Here is a 20081-nt window from a genome sequence, read left to right as displayed (position 1 = left end):
ATTATCATGGTTTCATCGTTGTTGGGTCTAAATGCAGGAATGCTTTGCTCAATAGCACCGTGGTGAGTACTAGCATCGGGAGGACTGCTCTAGCATCTGGAGGACAGTTATGGATGGGGGAATGACTGATTAACGAGTGCTCTGCCTAACAAAACCAGCAGGGGTTAAAAGACTTTGGTGATTCGTCAACACTGCAATGAGCCCAGAGTCTGGTGCGTGGCACACTATGCCGAGAGCACTCTCGCATGCCATCTGCAGTAAGTATAACGTCAATGGACGTCTATCATGAGGGGAAGAACAAAACATCAGGCAGTGCACACCCCGTGTAAATGCCGACACTGGCACCAGTACCACAGACAGTCAATCAGGAGCTGCATGCCATTATCTAATGCCACAGTGTGCCTTGGATTGAGACCATTCTGTGTGATCTTAGTAGCCATAGATAATGCACTTGTTACTGATATCAGACAGCACAGTTTTAACCAGCGGATGCCTTCTGTACTGACCTGAGATGCCAGTCCACCGACTCCATCTCACTGTCATTCTCAGATGCCATCTCCTGCTCAATGTTACAACACACACACACACACACACACACACACACAGCTCTAGAGCTACATAATATCAGTCGGCTTTCATCAACGGAGTGTGTGTCAATAGGCTATTGAGATGCACAGTTTTGTATTTGGAGAATGCATTCAGACACGTTTATTGTCACCCATGATGACAACTATACTGTACCTGCATTTACTGTAACTTGTCATTTTACACGTGAGAATCCGTGAAGTGAGGAAGAAGATAAAAGTGCCTGAATTCTTCGGTTGTGCATGTACCATGTAAGGCAGAGCATCTTATGAATCATCGCCAGCCCCAGGTTAGGATTAATATGTAATTAATGCATGGTTTGAGGAAGGACCCTGACCCAAAACGTCACCTATCCATGATCTTCAGAGATGCTGCCCGACCTGCTGAGTTACTCCAGCACTTTGTGTATTTTTTTAAACTACGTTATTCCTTTTTTTTTGGTTGCAAAGCACTTCAGGATCGTGTCTCAGTCCATACACTTGTTGCTCTTGAATTCATAGAGAGATAGAGTCAAGCTGCACAGAAACAGGCCCTTCGGCCCAACCCGTCCTTGCCAACACCAAGATGCCCCATCTAAGTTAGCCCCACCTGCCCGCATTTGGCCCATATGACACTAAACCTTTCCTATCCATGTACCTGTCCAAGGTCCTTTTAAATGTTGTTATAATACATGCCTCAACTACCTCGTTCCATATACCCACCACCCTCTGCCACCCAGAGTGGTGAATCTGTGGAATTAATTGCCACAGACGGCTGTGGAGGCCAAGTCAATGGATATTTTTAAGGCGGACATTGACAGATTCTTGATTAGTAAAGGTGTCAGGGGTTATGGGGAGAAGGTCGGAGAATGGTGTTGAGAGGAAAAGATAGATCAGCCATGATTGAATGGCGGAGTTGACCAGATGGACCAAATGCATTTCGATGCCGTCGAAAAAAATGCCTGGAATGTATGGAGAAATACAATTCACACAGGTAACATCACATGTAGTAAGGCGACTACGACAGCTAGCCTGGTGCCCATGCAGACATATCTGAGACAATGGGTTAAAGGAACTGGAAGAGGTGGTTATGTCCATTATCTGGAGCATTTATCTATGTATTTTAACCTGCACAGAGTATTAACCACCGCACTATAAATCTACCATAACCTTTGGCCTGCCTGTTCTAATTAAGACAGTGCATTGGGATCGTTTAAATTTACATTCTGCATTCTTTACGGAGTGTTATAATCGACAGCATCACTTCCTCCAATCTACGCATATCTAGTGCTGCTCCTTCCATCTCAATGGAGACTCCAACTATTATGAAGATTAATTTAGACCCGTTTTTGTTTAATGTTGATGGTACATTTATGGTTGAATCCACCAATGCCCTCATTTCACTCCTGCCATCAGGAAGAAGGTATAGAAGTCTGAAAACCATGAGCCTCCAGGTTCAGAAAGAGCTTCTTCACAATTACCAGGCTCTTGAAGATAGACACAAAGTGCTGGAGTAACTCTGCAGGTCAGGAACATCTCTGGTAACAAAAAGGACGGGTGACGTTTCGGGTCGGGACCCTTCTTCAGGCTGCTCTTGAACACGGAAAACGCCAACTAACCTTTGAACTGTGTTGGTTGCACTAGGGACTCTGGGCCTTTGTTTTGTTTTTGCACTATTATTGTCTGTTTATTATGTAATCTATTGAGTACTGTTTGTACAGACCTGTTATGATGCTGCAAGTAAGAATATCTTTGCCCCATTTCGGTACATATGACAATTAAACTCTTTTGACTCTTGATTAGTGGAGTTAATGTCTGATGCATCTCAGTTTGGCTGAACCACTGTTGCACGCCTGCTTGGTATGCAACACAGCTTCATTTACAAATCAGTGCATAGCTCAATAGCACGTGGCATAAACCATTTTACCATTGCCGTCCCTCGGACTTGGTCCTTTCATGGTAACAATGGCTTTGGTGTCACATTAGCAGGCTGCCTGATCCAAGGCATCACGGCAGAGTATCACAAAGCATCATGTGTAAACTCCAGCGACCGTTGTCCACTTCCCCACAGGAGAAGCCCCCACCAACCAGCGCCCCCAACATCCCAGCAGATTATCGTTCGTGACTTTGGAGATGGGTTCCCGGTCAAATCCAACGGGCGATCAGGACACGTGCGATCCCCAAGGTATATGATCACTTTGCAGAACTTTTGTCTGCATCTTTCTTTTTCATAGTCTTTCAACGTTGAGTGGTTGGACATATTTGTAGTTTGGAAGTGGGCGGGGAAGGGAGGAGGGGAAGGGAGTTTGTGGGGAGAGGGGTAGGTTTGTGGCAGCGGAGTGTGTGATAAAATTCCCACTATGATCGTCCATCAGAACTGCAGGCAATTCAGGCAGACAGCCAAGACTAAAATGTCCGCTGGGTACCATGATGCTTTGTTAACTGGACCAGCCTGTTGCGGACACAAAGAGATGACTTATTATATAACCCATTTCAAGGTGGCATCCAGTAGACCAAAGCACAGCAATTTTTTTTTTGTCTGAACGGTCGGAATAGATACAGCTAGATTCAGATGAGAGGCTGGATTGCAGAATTTCCTGACTCTGGGCACATTCAATGGGTATATAGTAAGTTGGCATAACTTTTGATCAGTAACACTACATGCTCGATATCCTGAACTATCCCGTGCGCTGGTACATGCTTCAGAGTACGCTTTATCGCCATTGAGAAGGGATCAAAAATCAGACAAAATGGAAGGCAACCGCAAAGCATTTAAACAAAACAAGAGAAGATTTTCGCTTCTCGAGAAAACTAGGGTGATATTCCACTGACTCCATCCTCCATCTACACAACACTGCCTCGTCAAGGTCACCAGCACAATCTCAACCCGGTCACTCCCTCTTCTACCCTCTCCCATCAGGCAAGAGGCACACAAGTGTGAAAACGCACACCTCCAGATTCATGGACACTTTCTTCCCTGCTGTTATCAGGTAACTGAACCATCCTCTCACCAGCTAGAGTGCAGTCCTGACCTCCCATCTACCTCGTTGTAGACCTTTGAACTATCTTTAATCAGACTTTATCATGTACGAAACGCTATACCCTTTATCTTTTATCTGTACACCGTGGACAGCTTGATTTTAATCGTGTGTAGTCTTTTCTTTTACTGAATAGCATACAAACAAAAGCTTTTCACTGTACCCCGGTACACGTGACAATAGTAAACAAAACGAAACAAAATTAAGCTAAATTATTTTAAGTAGAAAATAAAATGGACACAGCCAGTGGTTAAAACTTGTTCCCTTTGAACCACAAGTTCTATATTTCCCCATATTAACTGTAGACGGGAAGTGCAATTAAATCTGTCTTGTCCCAATCCTCTCCACTGACAGAATTAGACAAAAACAGGCCATTTGGCCCCTCTGGCCTGTACTGATGTACTTACACTACATGACTTCACACTCCTTCCTTTCTTCAGCCTTTCAGTATATTTTTCCATCATCTTTCATTTCTTTTTTTTTTGGAAGTATCGCAGTTCTTTACCTCAATCACTTGCTGTACACTTTCAGTGTAGAAAAGTATATCCTTAGTTCCTCATTGGATTTAATGCTAACCATCTTTACATTCTGGGCCCTGATAGTAGGCTCCTAAAGTGAGAACATGTTTCCCTACTCTATGCAACACTCTACAGCCCCTTCCATTTCTGCTGTGCCAGCAGGTGGTCTGAGGTGCCCCATATTTCAACCTTTACAGCCATAAAGTCATACAGCATGGAATCAGGCCCTTTGTCCCAACTTGTCCATGCCAACCAAGATGCCCCATCTACGCTGGTCCCATTTTCGCACGTTTGGAACATATCAATTTACACCCTTCCTATCCAAATGTACCTGTCCAAATCTCTTTTAAATTTTGTTATAGTACCTGCCTAATACAACATGTTCCATACACCTACCACCCCTGTGTGAAAAAGTTACCCCTCAGGTTCCTATTAAATATTTTCTCTCTCACCTTAAACATGTCCTCTGGTTCGTGAGCCCCGTACCCTGGTAAAAGACTCTGTGCGTTAACACTATCAATTTCTCTCATGATTTTGGACACCTCCATAAGATTACCCCTCATCCTCCTGCCCTCCAAGCAATAGAGTCCTTGCATGCCCAACCTCTCCCTGTAGCTCAGGCCCTCGAGTCCTGGCAGATCCTTGTAAATCTTACCTGCACTTTTTCCAGCTTTTAAAAGCAGAATGACCAAAATTTAATATAATACTCCAAATGCTGCCTCACCAACCTCTCCCTGCAGCTCAGCCTGTCGGGTCCTGACAACATCCCTGTAAATCTTCTGTGCACTCTTTCCAGATCAATGAGATCCTTCCTATTGCAGGGCGACCAAAGCTGAACACAATATTCCAAATGCGGCCTCACCAACTTTTTGTGCAACTGTACCACAAGGTTGCTCTGACTGATGATGGCCAATGTACCAAAATCCTTCTTTGCCAGAGGCGCACACACTGAGCCACACATGCAGTCAAAGCTTTGCTGCTTCATCTGGTAGCTCTCAAACTGAAGACCGTGGCTCATCAGAATTAAAGCCAATGGGAAGCTTAGAAAGTGCGGGAAGGTAGGGGTGAAGTGGCCAAGAGAGAACACCTTTCGGAGTGTGTGTTTCATGGAACAACAGGCACAGTTTCTTCCACCCATGCTGCCTTCCCATCCGTCAACCATTCAACACTGATATTCGCCTCAGACTGACGGAGAAATAGAATAAATAACTATTGTCTATTTGGGGTACTGATTGTGCATGATCAGCCATGATCACGGTGAATGGTAATGCTGGCTCGAAGGGCCGAATGGTCTACTCCTGCACCTATTGTCTATTGTCTTTGAAAAATGATGGGTGACAATGAGAAACAGGGAATGGAGGAGGCCTTTATAGCTCATCCCACTATCTGATTACGGAGTGACTGATTCTGCATCTTGAGCACATCAACATTCCTTGGTTCTTTAAGCTTCTGAGGCTTATCCAACAGGTATCTGTTTCTACTTCCAACCAAATCAAAGATGTAATGCTGGTGTTCCCAGACGATGACCAGCAGGGACATCTGATCATTATTGTAAGGGCTAGTGTCTAAGGACACGCCAAGTTCAGACACGAGAAGTTCAGATCTCAAGTAGGCAGGGGAAAGGAATGCCATGGGTGGGTTTACCCACTCATGGCAACATAGGCAACTCCTGAAGGATTCATGTGAGCCAGGTTGGATTGCAACATTGCACAGGTTGGATTGGTAGCTCCAAGTTCCAAAGAGTAAATATTACCAGCAATTTGTCCTGGACCAGCCATGTCGAAGTGTGAAAACGCATAACTCCAGATTCAGGGACAGTTTTTTCCCAGCTGTTATCAGGCAACTGAATTATCCTATCAACAACTCGAGAGCGGTCCTGACCTACCATCTACCTCGTTGAAGACCCTTGAACAAGGGGCCACAGTTTAAGAATAAGGGGTAGGCCATTTAGAACTGAGATGAGGAAAAAAAATTTCAGTCAGAGAGTTGTGAATCTGTGGAATTCTCTGCCTCAGAAGGCAGTGGAGGCCAATTCTCTGAATGCATTCAAGAGAGAGCTAGATAGAGCTCTTAAGGATAGCGGAGTCAGGGGGTATGGGGAGAAGGCAGGAACGGGGTACTGATTGAGAATGATCAGCCATGATCACATTGAATGGCGGTGCTGGCTCGAAGGGCCAAATAGCCTCCTCCTGCACCTATTGTTTATTGTCTATTCCCATCATCTGAAGGTTCCATGACTGGGCTCTTGAGGACATACCATCGCCCATCTACTTTTAGGTGACAAACTCAGCCACATACTGATGCTCCATTAAAGAGGTGGGACAAGTCCACCAGCAGGAGAGGAACATTGTAGGGCAGAAGGTCCCATCATCCTTACCATTAAATGTAGCAAGAAGTGATTGTCCTTGTAAACCATCTGACCTCTGGTCTCCAAGTGCTCCCTGGTGTGATAGGTTTTAAGTTGAGGTCAGAGGGGAGTGGGATAGCTCTTCAAAAGCCAGCTCAGTAGTAATGAGCCGAATGTTCTCCTTTTGTGCTGAGGAGGGGCAGGCAAGGCAGGCATGAGGCAAAATTCCCACATCACTAGCTTAGTTTAGAGATTCGGCTTGGAAGCCGGCCCACCGTTTCCTCACCGACCAGCAACCACCCGTACACTAGTTCTATCCTACACACTAGGGACAATTATTTTTTACAAAAGCCAATTAACTTACAAACCCGCACGTCTTTGGAGTGTGGGAGAAAATCGGAGCACCCGGAGAAAACCCATGCGGTCTCAGGGAAAGTGCACAAACTGTGTACAGACAGCACCTGTAGTCAGGATGGAACCCGGGTCTCTGGCGCTGTTAGGCAACAACTCTACCGCTGTGCCACTGTGCCGCCCAACAAGTAGTTGAGTACAAGTTGGATTTAAAGCTTGCTGGGCCTGTACTCACTGGAGTTTAGAAGGATGAGAGGGGACCTCATTGAAACTTACCGAATAGTGAAAGGCCTGGATTGCGTGGATGTGGAGAGGATGCTTCTAGTAGTGGGTGAGTCTATGACCAGAGGGCGTTCAGGCCGACGATATCCATGATCTCATCTGCCAGCACGTGATCCATATCCCTCCAGTCCCTGCATATCCATGTGCCTATCTAAAAGCCTCTTAAAAGCCACGATCAAATAGGAACACCAACACTTCTACTTCTTGAAGAGACTGGGGAAATTTGGTGTGTCTTCAATGACTCTTGCAGATGCACCATAGAAAGCATACTGTCGGGTTGCAGCAAAGCATGGTTCGGGAATAACTTTGCCCAAGGCAGTAAGAAATTGCATAGTTCTAGATGTAGCCCCATCCATCACACGGAACCAGACACCCCATCATTGACTCCATCTACACTTCATTCTGTGTTGGCAAGGCAGCCAACATAATCAAAGACTTGTCCAACCCCGGTCAATCCTTCTTCTCCCTGCTCCCATCTGGCAAAAGGCACAGAAACATGAACGCGTGCACCACCAGACTCAGGAACAGCTTCTTCCCCTCTGCAATCAGGCTTCTGAATACTCCTTCCATAAGCTAGGGTGCTGTCCGATTCGCCTCTACTCAATTGCAGACATTGGGCTTTGTCTATGGAACTGCGCTACAATGCTGAGAACTATATTCTGCATTCTGTATCTTTCCATCTGCTCCACCTACCATACTTGACTATGTACAGTATTATCAGATCTGAATGGATAGCATGTAAAACAACTGTATCTTAGTACACGTAACAATAATAAATCTAAGCCTAAACCATGATTCTCTAATCTGCCATTAGGAAACTCCTCCTGACTACAAAACAGTGGCTCTCAGGTCTCTCAATTTCTACCAACGTTTGTCCATGAGTTATACAAAAGGTCACCAGCCCATCCCCAGAGGACTCAAGGAGGGTATTAACCTGCAGACTGAAAGTTTTACCCAAGGTTTAGGTCTATTATGGCAAACATATCCAGTGCTCTGAGATAAACCCTTTATCTTACTGTACGACTTGAGTCAAAGATTCATAGAGTTATAAAGCATGGAAACAGGTCCTTCAGCCCAACTAGCCCACAACGACTGACATGCCCTACCTATACTAGTCCTACCTGCCTGCACTTGACTCATAACCCTCTAAACCTGTCCTTTCCATGTACCTGTCCATGTGTCTCTTAAACATAATAATGGTACCTGCATCAACCTTAAGCAGTAATTGTATTTCTCTGAAAACTGTCAAGGTAAAAGGGAGCAAATATTAATCACTGACGTAGCATAAACCTCGTCGACTCGAGAACAGAATTTGAATTGGGAGATTCCAGGAACAAACTATGAGCCAGCCTCTCTTTCTCATTAGTTGCCGAACAATTATTCCTCAATTATCTTACTGTAAACAATAAACAGTTATCTTACTATAAACACCCATCAATCTTATTCTGGCCCAACACTGTCACTGAATTTTTCTTGCTTCAGACACAAGCCAATAGATGGTTCGAGTCATAGAGTCTTCACCTCAACTTACCAACATATCCCATCTACACTGGGTCCCACCTGCCTGCATTTGGCCCATATCCCTCTAAACCTGTCCTATCCATATACCTGTTTAAATGTTTCTTAAACGTTGCAATACTCCCTGCCTCAACGACCTCCTCTGGCAGCTCATTCCATACACCCACCACCCTTTGTGTAAAAAGTTACCCCTCAGATTCTTATTAAATCTTTCCCCCTTCATCTTAAACCTATGCCCTCTGGTTCCCGATTCCCTTACTCTGGGCAAGAGACCCCATGCATCTAAGAAGAAGAGTTATGGACATCAACTACAACCAGAACATGAAACGACCAAAAGAATGAGACCTGCTACGGATTAAACTACTTGGCATACAATTGTATCCATTTTGTCAGAGGGGGGTGGGTGGGTTATGGGAGGGGGAGGATGGGGTGGGATACGTAGGGGTGCGATTTTACCGCCATGCTTCAAGCACATGGGACTAGGCTATCTCTCTTTCCGTCTTACCCTCATCCCTTCAAATCGTGACAAGGCTCTTAATGGTCTCAAAGCTCTGAGTGTCCGAAGGGATTTAATGGCAGCTAGTTCAGCGTATCCCAAGGCATTAGCTGTTAGGCTGACTACTGAGACCTACACGGAAACACAAACAAAACGAGAATCTGTTCTATTATCAAGCACCCTTGCACTGGGGTAGGCGATTGGGGGGAAATCACCTCTTGGGAGAGAGGGGCTTCCCATCTGTGAAGCAATCTGCATTGGTACCTGCTGAGAGAAAGAGCATCACAATTCAAGTTTGCTTGGGGGGTAGGGTGTTGCGGGAATTGCCACCTAGAGAAAGGAAGCATTTTTTAAACAAAGACAGCGGAGCCCCAACCTAACATCTACACATGTCTTTGAAATTCAACCTGCACGTCTTTGCAATTCAACCTGTACGTCTTTGCAATTTAACATCTGCATGTCTTTGCATTTAACATCTGCATGTGGCTTTCCAATTTAACATCTGCACACATTGTTGCAACCCAATTAGACCATTTGGGCCAATTGGCAATTTCGACAGTTCGCTACAGGGAGAAGGGTGAGGACGTTTCCAGCGGTAGGAGGGTCAGTAAGTGGAGAACGCAGGGTGGAGATACAAGTATCAGAGGAGGACGAGTGATTAGATCTGGGTTCTGATGTCTGAAAGGCAGATTCCATGGGAATTCGACATCTACTTGAAGAGAGATAATTTCCAAGGCTCTGGGAGAATGAGGTGGATTGGCTAATCGCAATAAAGTTCGAGAAATCTCTTTCACATAATATTTTCACCTTGCAACATTGAGGGGGGCCATTCAGCCCATTGAGTTTATGCCCTGAGATAAACAGTCCTAGCAATCCCATTGTAGAAACAAAGAAAAGTGAAAGTCCTGGATCAAATAGTGAAAGGCCTGGATAGAGTGGATGTAGAGAGGATGCTTCCACTGGTGGGAGAGTCTAAGACCAGAGAAAACAGTCTCAAAATAATAGGATGTACCTTTAGAAAGGAGATGAGGAGGAATTTCTTTAGTCAGAGGGTGGTGAACCTGTAGAATTCATTGCCACAGATGGCTTTGGAGGCCAAATCAATGGATATTTTTAAGGTAGATTGTCAGATTCTTGATTTGTACGGGTGTCAGGGGTTATGGGGAGAAGGCAGGAGAATGGGGTTGAGAGGGAAAGATAGATCAGCCATGATTGAATGGCAGAGTAGACTCGATGAGTCGAATAGCCTAATTCTGCTCCTAGAACTCATAAAGAACTGCTGATGCTGGTTTATTCCAAAGATAGACACAAAGTGCTGGAGTAACTTAGTGGGACGTGCAGCATCTCTGGAGAAAAAAGATGGGTGACATTTCGGGTTGGGACCCTTCTTCTGACTGGAGATGGGTCTTAACCCGAAATGTCACCCATCCTTTCTCTCCAGAGATGCTGCCTGACCCGCTGAGTTACACCAGTATTTTGTGTCTATTTCCAGCAATCCTATTCCCCATTTATTTCTGCTGTGATTTATTCTCCTCACACGCCAATCGAGTCAATCCCAGGTTCTTCTGCCGCTCATCGAGCTTACAGGTAGCCTACAGTAAACCAGATCCTACAGGATATCTTTGGGGCGTGAGAGGAAATCGGAAGACTTGCTGGAAACGCACGTGGATCACAGGGACATGTTTACTTTAGTTTAGTTTAGAGATACAGTGGGGAAACAGGCCCTTCGGCCCACCGAATCTGCGGCGACCAATGATCCCCGCACACTAACACTACCCTACACACACTGGGGGCAATTTACAATTAGACCCAGCCAATTAACCTACATGTATACTCCTCACAAGCAACATCCAAGTGATCTGGGTCTCTGGCACTGCAACCTTGTGTGGCAGGTGGCAGAACCCAGTAATACTGTCATTTAGATCGAGAAGGTTGAAGGCAGAGATTTTAGTGACTTCTATCTGATTGAGTTGCGGTCAGATTTTTTTATTCCTTGCTTTAGTTTAGTTTAGTTTAGTTTAGAGATACAGCATTGAAACCCCTCGGCCCACCGAGTCCAGGCCGACCATCGATCATCCTTCACACTAGTTTTATGTCATCCCACTTTCCCATCCATTCTCTGCACACCAGGGGCAATTTTGCAGAGGGTCAATTCACTTACAAACCCACAGGTCTTTGGGATGTGGGAGGAAACATGCAGCCACAGGGAGAATGTGCAAACTCCACACAGGCAGCAGCTGAGGCTTAGGGTCGTACCGGGTTCCCTGGCGCTGAGGCAGTGGCTCCACCAGCTGTGTCCCAGTGCCGCCCTTATTGAAACATTTTAGTAGCATCTGTAGGAGCTTCGAGCAAAAGTGGACTGGACTACGAACTCCTCAACTAAGGCGGCGTGGTGGCACAGCGGTAGAGTTGCTGCCTTACAACACCAGAGACCCGGGTTTGTTCCTCACTAAGGGCGCTCGCTGTCTGCAGTGTTTGTACGTTCTCTCTGTGACCTGCATAGGTTTTCTCCTGGTGCCCTGGTGTCCTCCCACACTCCAAAAAAGGTACAGGTTTGCAGGTTAATTGGCTTCAGTAAAATTGTAAATTGTCCCTGGTGTGTAGGAGAGTGCTAGAGTACGGGGCAATTGCTGGTCGGCACGGACTTGTTGGGCCGAAGGGCCTGTTTCCGCACTGTATCTCTATAATCTAAAATCTAAACAGCCCTTTTGCTGATTCCACTGTCATCAAACAATTGGTGTCCATGTTGATGGTCTCCATAATTCTCCAATTACCTATCTCTGTCACTGACTGAAAATAGCTTCCTCAGTAAACACTCATAAGGATGGGCACTTCCTTCTTCGAGACAACCTGGAAAGATGTAGTGAGCTCAACGAGATAGCAGGATCTGGGACTCATCAGAGGTTCAATAGAAGTCCCCTGACCTCTGGTCTTTGGCCTCTCCATGGATACGATGGAGATGTCCGCACCCTTGTATCATGGCTGCGTTTGATTTAGTGCAGGGACCTGAGCGATCTTTTGCTCTCTTTGCAAGACATGTGTCAGACTGAAGTTGGGACTCCACTTTAGCCTTAGGCTGGCTGGAAGTAACACCTCTGAGAGAGATACCTCGACAAGCTGTACAGATAAGAGAAAGACCGTGTCAGTGCAGAGACGAGCGTAGCAGTGCCCCCATTGCCGCGTGTTAGTACGTACGCAGGAGTCGCTGTTAATATGGAGAGAGCGCTACTTATACTAGTTGGCCTTACCCTCATGCCTTCAAATTTGGACAAGGCTCGAAGAGGCCTCAATGCCCTCAGGGTCCTGAGAGATTTCATGGTAACAAACTTGTCATAACCAACAGCCTTTGTCAAGAGGCAAACAACAGAAATCTGTGCAGATTGAATGGAACGAATGCAATGTTATCGACAGGGTGCAATTTCAAACTGTTAGGAAAATGCGGATATCACAGTCAAAAGGTCACATTGCAAACATTCAACAAGACCAGCGAGGCACAGCTTTAAACACTAAAATGGCCGCTACCTGTGGGATTTCAGTTTAAACAATGAAAAAAATGGAGATGGGGACCTTGTGTTATCTGCCACCGAAGCAATTCACCATTGGAGGTACATCGTCGTCACTGGGTTCTGATCTATAAGGACCTACACAGTGAATGGTGGGACATACACATGGTGAATGGTGGGACCTGCACGGTGAATGGTGGGGCCTACACATTGAATGGTGGGACCTGCACGGTGAATGGTGGGGCCTACACATTGAATGGTAGGGCCTACACAGTGAATGGTGGGGCCTACACAGTGAATGGTAGGGCCTACACAGTGAATGGTAGGGCCTACACGGTGAATGGTAGGGCCTACACGGTGAATGGTAGGGCCTACACCGTGAATGGTAGGGCCTACACAGTGAATGGTAGGGCCTACACAGTGAATGGTGGGGCCTACACAGTGAATGGTTGGGCCTACACAGTGAATGGTGGGGCCTACACAGTGAATGGTAGGGCCTACACAGTGAATGGTAGGGCCTACACAGTGAATGGTAGGGCCCACACAGTGAATGGTAGGGCCTACACGGTGAATGGTGGGGCCTACATAGTGAATGGTAGGGTTGTGGGAAATGTAAAGCAGATGGATCTAGGAGTGCAGGTACATAGTTCCTTGAAAGTGACGTTACAGATAGGGTGGTCAAAAAAGCTCAGCACTCTGGCCTTCATCAGTCAGAGTACTGAGTATAGACGTTGGGGGCCATGTTGCAGTTGTATAAGACGTTTGTGAGACCACATTCCGAGCATTGTGTTAACTTTTGGGCACCATGTTACAAAAAAGATGCTATCAAGCTGGAAAGGGTACAGAGAAGCTTTACGAAGATGTTGCCAGGACTCGAGGGCCTGAGCTATAGGGAGAGGTTGAACTCTATTCCTGGAGCGCAGGAGGATGAGAGGTGATCTTATAGAAGTGTACAAAATCGTGAGAGGCATAGATCGGGTAAACACGCAGAGTAGGGGAATCGAGAACCTGAGGATACAGGTGTAAGGTGAGGGCCCACTGTGTTACTGTGCCGCCCCGTAAATTGTAAATTTACAGTCTCTCTAAATTGTCCCCGGTATGTAGGATAGAACTGGTGTACGGGTGGTCGATGGTCAGCACGGACTTGGTGGGCCAAAGGGCCGGTTTCCACCTCTCAACTAAACTAAACTGGAAGCTAGTGGACTGAGGTCGGTGTACACAACGTGGCCTCCTCTACGTCAGCAAATCCAAACGCACATTAGGTGATTGTTTTCTTAAGTTCAGAAGTTACTTAGCTTTCTTATTCATCCCCCCTTTAACTCTCTGTCCCACTCCCATTCCCAGTGCAGTGAAGTGAAGCTCAGGGTAAACAAGGACATCTAATCTTTCCAACATTAGGTAAGCTGCCGTCTCATCCTTATTTGCCCCTTTCTCACCTAGTCTTTTGAGGTTGGCGAGAGAGTCATTGAGTCATACAGCATGGAAACTGGCACTTTGTCCCAACTTGCCCACACTGGCCATAGTCACCCCTTCACACAGTTCTCTGTTATCCCACTTTCTCACCCACCCCCTAGTGTCTCATCCACACACTCAGGGCAATCTTATAGAGGTCAATTTATGTACAAAACCCACACGTCTTTGGGACGTGGGAGGGAACCGGAGCTCCCAGAGGTCACAGGGAGAAAGTGCAAACTCCATACGGGCAGGAAGGATGTGCAGGCTTTGGAATGGGTGCAGAGGAGGTTTACAAGAATGATGCCTGGATTAGGGGGTATTAGCTACAGGGAGAGGTTGGACAAACTTGACATACAGAGGAGTCTTGGGGTTTATGTCCATAACTCTCTGGCAGTATCAAAACATGTAGAAATAGTGGTAAAGAAGGACAATGGTATGCTTGCCTTCTTTGGTTGGGACATTGAGTCAAATTGTCAGGAAGTCATGATGCAGCTTTATAGGACTTCAGTCAGGCTGCATTTGGAGTATTGTGTGCAGTTCTGGTCACCCCATTACAGGAAGGATGTGAAGGCTTTGTAAACTTGTGCAGAGTAGGTTTACCAGAATGATGCCTGGATTCAGAGGTATTAGCTACAGGGAGAGGTTGGACAGACTTGAATTGTTTTCTCGGGAACGTCGGAGGTTGAGGGGAGACTCGATAGAAGTATATAAAATTATGAGAGGTGTAGTAGATAGGGTAGACGGTCTGAATTTTCCTGCCGGGATAGAAACATTAAATACTAGCGGGCAAACACAGCGGCAAAGTTTAAAGGAAATGTAGGGGGCAATTTTTGTTTTACACAGAGGCTGGTGGGAGCCTGGAACTTGCTACCAGGGGTGGTGGTGGAGGCAGATACAATAATGACAATGTTTACAGGAGATGTGTGGGGCAAGTTTTGTTTTACACAGAGGGTAGCGAGTGCCTGGAACGCGCTGCCAGGGGTGGTGGCAGAGGCAGATACGGCAGTGGCGTTTAAGAGACTTCCGGCTCGGCACATGGATATGCTGGGAATATGGTGGGAATATGGATCACGTGTGGGCAGATAAGAAATCTGGGCGGCACGGTGGCACAGCGGTAGAGTTGCTGCCTTACAGCGAATGCTGCGCCTGAGACTCAGGTTCGATCCTGACTACGGGCGCCATCTGTACGGAGTTTGTATGTTCACCCCGTGACCTGCGTGGGTTTTCTCCGAGATCTTCGGTTTCCTCCCACACTCCAAAGACTTACAGGTATGTAGTTTAATTGACTGGGTAAAATGTAAAAATTGTCCCACGTGTGTGTAGGATAGTGTTAATGTGCGGGGATCGCTGGGCGGCGCGGACTCGGTGGGCCGAAGGGCCTGTTTCCACGCTGTATCTCTAAATCTAAAAATCTAAATGATCTTGGCACCATGTTCAGCACAGACGTTGTGAGCTGAAGGGCCTCTTCCTGTGCTGTACTATTCTACGTGCTATGTAAATCACTGGGGAAGATAGTTAAAAAAAAAACAGAATCTGTTCTCATAGGTTATGAAGTTAAATTTAAAAAGTTGGACACTGATCCTCTGTGGTCTTGGGTTGGGGTCGGTAGACTTGGCCATCAGAGTGAACTGACAGGGCCTATTGATAATTACTCGGTCAGGCTGCTATGTGGACCCCTGGGTTCTGTAGGTATTTCCTCGCCTCTGCCTGCCAAGATCAGATCAGGGAAATGCCAGAAATGTGCCCAGGATTCGTGTGAAAAAAGGGAGTTGACTTTACACTCGGATTAGACATGTTTTCCGAGGATGTTGCCAGGACGCGATTGTCTGAGCTTTCAGGAGAGGTTGAGCAGGCTGGGACTCTATTCCTTGTCGTGCAGGAGAAAGATTAAAGGTCAATAGTGAGTCACATATACAGCAGAAACATCAAAACCTGCCCCCTGGCCTTGTTCGGGAACATTATTTGTTAGAAGCAATGTTACACATACAAAACGGATAAGCATTTATGTTTACCTTCATGAAGCCTTGGGTTGAGACAGCGGTAATCCTTCCTATCAGCTATCCCACTGGGCTTTTAATCTATAATTGACTTTCAATGAGCACCAAGCTAACGGTGAACACTTGCTCTGGAATCGTTCCCAACTGAGCTTTTGGGCTCTGGAAATCGTGGCTACAGGTTAGTCAGTCCTGCTTGTAAACGAAATTATCGGGCAGAATAGAATAGGGGAAGGACTGAATTTAGGTTGCTTCCAGCATACGGTTGGTATCCCAGGACCGAGGTGAGAAAAATCCTTTCCAATGTCAATTCTGGGTGTTACAGTAATGGTGATGATGGTGCCATTATTAAGATGTGTACACGAATGGCAGGTTTTGCACAATGTTTTCACACAGAGTAGTTGGCATCCTGCACGAGCTGCCAGAGGAGGTGGTGGAGGCAGGAACAGTGGCAACATATAAGAGGGAGTCAAATTGACAAGTCATGTTCACTGAAGCATGATCAAGGACTGGTGTCACCCCAGCGATTCCCTCTTCTCTCCTCTCCCATCAGGCAAGAGGAACAGATGTTTGAAAATGCACACCTCCAGATTCAGGGACAGTCTCTTCCCAGTTGTTATCAGGCAACTGAACCATCCTACCAATAACTAGATAGCAGTCCTGACCTACCTTCTATCTCATTGGAGACCCATAGACTATCTTTAATTGGACTTTATTGGACTAACTTGCACTAAACATTATTCCCTTTATCCAGTATCTGTACACTGTGGACGGCTTGATTGTAACCCTTTGGCCCACTGAGTTTGCTCCGACCAGTGATCCCCAAACACTAGCACTATACTACACACGAGAGACCATTTTTTCATCCTTTTTACCAAAGCCAATTAACCTGCAAACCTTTACGTCTTGGGAATGTGGGAGGAATCCAGAGTACCCGGAGAAAACCCACGGGGCCACGGAGCGAACGTACAAACTCCGGACAGACAGCACCGAGAGTCGGGCATTTGTACCTTCTCCCCGTGACCCTGTGGGTTTTCTCCAGGTCCTCTAGTTTCCTCCCACATTCCCGAGACGTAAATGTTTGCAGGTTAATTGGCTTTGGTAAAAAAGGATTTTAAAAACGGTAGTCTCTGGTGCTGTAAGGCAGCAACTCTACCACTGCGCCACTGTGCTTTGTGATGACTGAATAGCACGCAACAGGAAATCTTTTCACTGTACCTCGGTACACATGACAATTAAAAAACTGCAGACAATAATAAACTACGGGTGATTGATGGTCGGCATGGGCTCAAGTGGGCCAAAGGGTCTGTTCCCCTTCGCTTTATCTCTCAGCTACATGCACCTACACCCTCGTTTGACTATGACAGAACAGCTGAGCGTGAAGTTTGAGACTCCTGAGGTGAGATTGGACTGGGTTTAGGAAAATAACTGCAGATGCTGGCACAAATCGAAGGTATCACAAAATGCTGGAGTAACTCAGCGGGTCAGGCAGCATCTCAGGAGAGAAGGAATGGGTGACGTTTCAGGTCGTTTCGGGTTAACAGATGATGAACATTTGACGGCACTGGGTTTCTACTTGCTGGAGTTTAAAAGGAGGATGGGAGACTTTATTGAAACTTACCGAATAGTGAAATGCTTGTAGATAGATGTAGAGAGTGAGAGAGTCTAGGACCAGAGATCACAGCCTCAGAATAAAAGGATGTTCCTTTAAGAAGGATATGAGGAGGAATTTCTTTTGTCAGAGGGTGGTGAATCTGAGGAATTCATTGCCACAGAATGCTATGGAGGCCATGTCAATGGATATTTGTTAAGGCAGAGATAGATAGATTCTTGATCAGTATGGGTATCAGGGGTCATGGGGAGAAGGTAGGAGAATGGGGTTCGGAGTGAAAGATAGATCAGCCATGATTGAATGGTGGAGTAGACTTGATGGGCCGAATGGTCAAATTCTGCTCCTATCACTTATGAAGCACTGGAAACTTCCAGCATGTCACCATCTGCGAACAAAATAATCACCTTATGGTAAGTAAAAGACACAGTGCTGGAGTAACACACGGGTCAGGCAATATCTCTGGAGAACATGGATAGGTGACGCTTAGGGTTGGAACCTTTCTTCAGACATCTTCTCAGATACCTAGTGGCCTCCAGTGTTCTTCGATATGAAGAAGGGTTCTGACCCGATACGTCACCTCTCCATATTCTCCAGAGATGCTGCCTAACCTGCCGAGTTACTCCAGCACTTTTTTAGTAATCCAGCATCTGCAATTACTTGTGTCTTCACCTCATGTGAACATCCCCAATTTGAAATGCTAACTCTTCTTCTCTCTCCATGGATACTGCCGGACCTGCTGAGTTTTTCTGGCTTTATTTCAGATTTTCTAATTGTGTGCTGTTGAATGATAGGGTACAGTCAAAATATTTTTTTCACAGGGTGGAAATGTCATAGACTAAAGGGCATAGCTGTAAGGAGAGAGCGGCAAACAGAGGGTTGTGGGTATCTGGAATGCACTGCCAGGGGTGGTTGTTGAGGCAGATACCATAATGGCATTTAAGAGACTTTTGAATAGGCACATGTATATACAGGGAATGGAGGGGTATTGATTATATGCAGGTGGATAAGAGTTGGTTTTGGCATCATGTTCGGCACAGACACTGTGGGCCGAAAGGCCTGTTCCTGTGCTGTACTGTTCTATGTAACAGATTTACTAGAAATTTTCCAGCCATTATAGCTTAGGCTGGGTTTGTTCTCCATGGGGAATAGAAGGTTAAGTGGAGCAAAAAACACAAAGTGCTGGAGGGACTCAGAGGGTCAGGCAGCATCTGTGGATGGAAATGGGGAGATGATGTTTCACGTCAGGATTCTTCTTGTAGATAAATAGGGTTAGTTAGGGGGTCTATGAGATTGCAAGGGGTTTGGTACATACACCATAGAGTGGAACAGCACAGGAACAGGCCATTTGGCCCACCAGGTCTGTGCTGAACAGAGAGGAATAATCATGTGTACAAAATCATGCGAGGAATAGATCGGATAGACACACAAAGTCTCTTGTCCAGAGTAGGAGAATCGAGAACCAGTCGACATAGGTTTAAGGTGAAGAGCATCTCCAGCCTAAGCTATAATGGATGGAAAATTTCTAGTAAATCTCTTACATAGAAGATTCAAGAGGAATCTGAGGGGTAACTTTTTCTACCAAAGAGTGGTCGGAGTATGGAACGATCTGCCAGAGGAGGTTGTTGAAGCAGGGACTATCGCAATGTTTAAAAAACATTTAGACAGGTATACGGATAGGACAGGTTTAGAGGGATGTGGGCAGGTGGGACTAGTGTAGATGGGACATGTTGGCCGCTGTGGGCAAATTGGGCCAAAGGGCCTGTTGCCACGCTGAATGAGTAACTCTATGACTCTGTGTTACTATTTAACACCGCACTGCTGTAGTTGAGACAAAAGTCAAGTGACAACAGATCCATTAAGTCATCATCACTTCTAATGGCCTTGGGCCCATGCAATTCGCTACCACAGGGAGAGCATCACGAGATTTAGGATTCAGCTCCCTATCTTTTGTACTAATAAGGAAATGGCCATTACGGTTATCAGACTGATCAGGGCATTGTGTTGTGTACATCACACCTCGGGCGTGCTAAAATCAAGAGTTAATTATAGCCCCTTTACAGCTCCATGACTTCACTCTCTCCCTTGCCAACTCTCACCCAAGGGCCATGTGCTTACTGGGCCCAAAAAGATCAGAACACAGAGTCATGGGCTTGTTACCATGAAAGGACAAAGAACCTAGTTTAGTTTAAGGTGAGAGGGGAAAGATTTAATAGGAACATGAGGGGCAAATTTTTCACACAGAGGGTGGTGGGTGTATGGAACGAGCTGCCACAGGAGGTAGTAGAGGCAGGTACTATCACAACATTTAAAAGACATTCCAAGGCACATGGATAGGACAGGTTTAGAAGGATATGGGCCAAACACAGGCAGGTGGGACTAATGGAGACGGAGGATTTTAGTCAGT

The 20081-nt window shown here is 46.0% G+C and overlaps 1 protein-coding gene across 1 annotated transcript in view; it reads right to left on the bottom strand.

The window, feature by feature from the left end:
* Window positions 1-20081, bottom strand: part of LOC144607404 (sodium channel protein type 1 subunit alpha-like) — a 207613-nt gene that overhangs the window by 25759 nt on the left and 161773 nt on the right. The window contains exon 20 of the mRNA XM_078424239.1: window positions 9123-9245. Coding sequence (XP_078280365.1) covers window positions 9123-9245 — 123 coding nt within the window. The remainder of the gene's footprint in view (window positions 1-9122; window positions 9246-20081) is intronic.

The sequence above is a fragment of the Rhinoraja longicauda genome, chromosome 2, assembly GCF_053455715.1.
Source record: "Rhinoraja longicauda isolate Sanriku21f chromosome 2, sRhiLon1.1, whole genome shotgun sequence".
NCBI lineage: Eukaryota > Metazoa > Chordata > Chondrichthyes > Rajiformes > Arhynchobatidae > Rhinoraja > Rhinoraja longicauda.
Note: the sequence above shows the minus strand (reverse complement) of the source record. Positions and strands in the feature narration are given on the sequence as shown.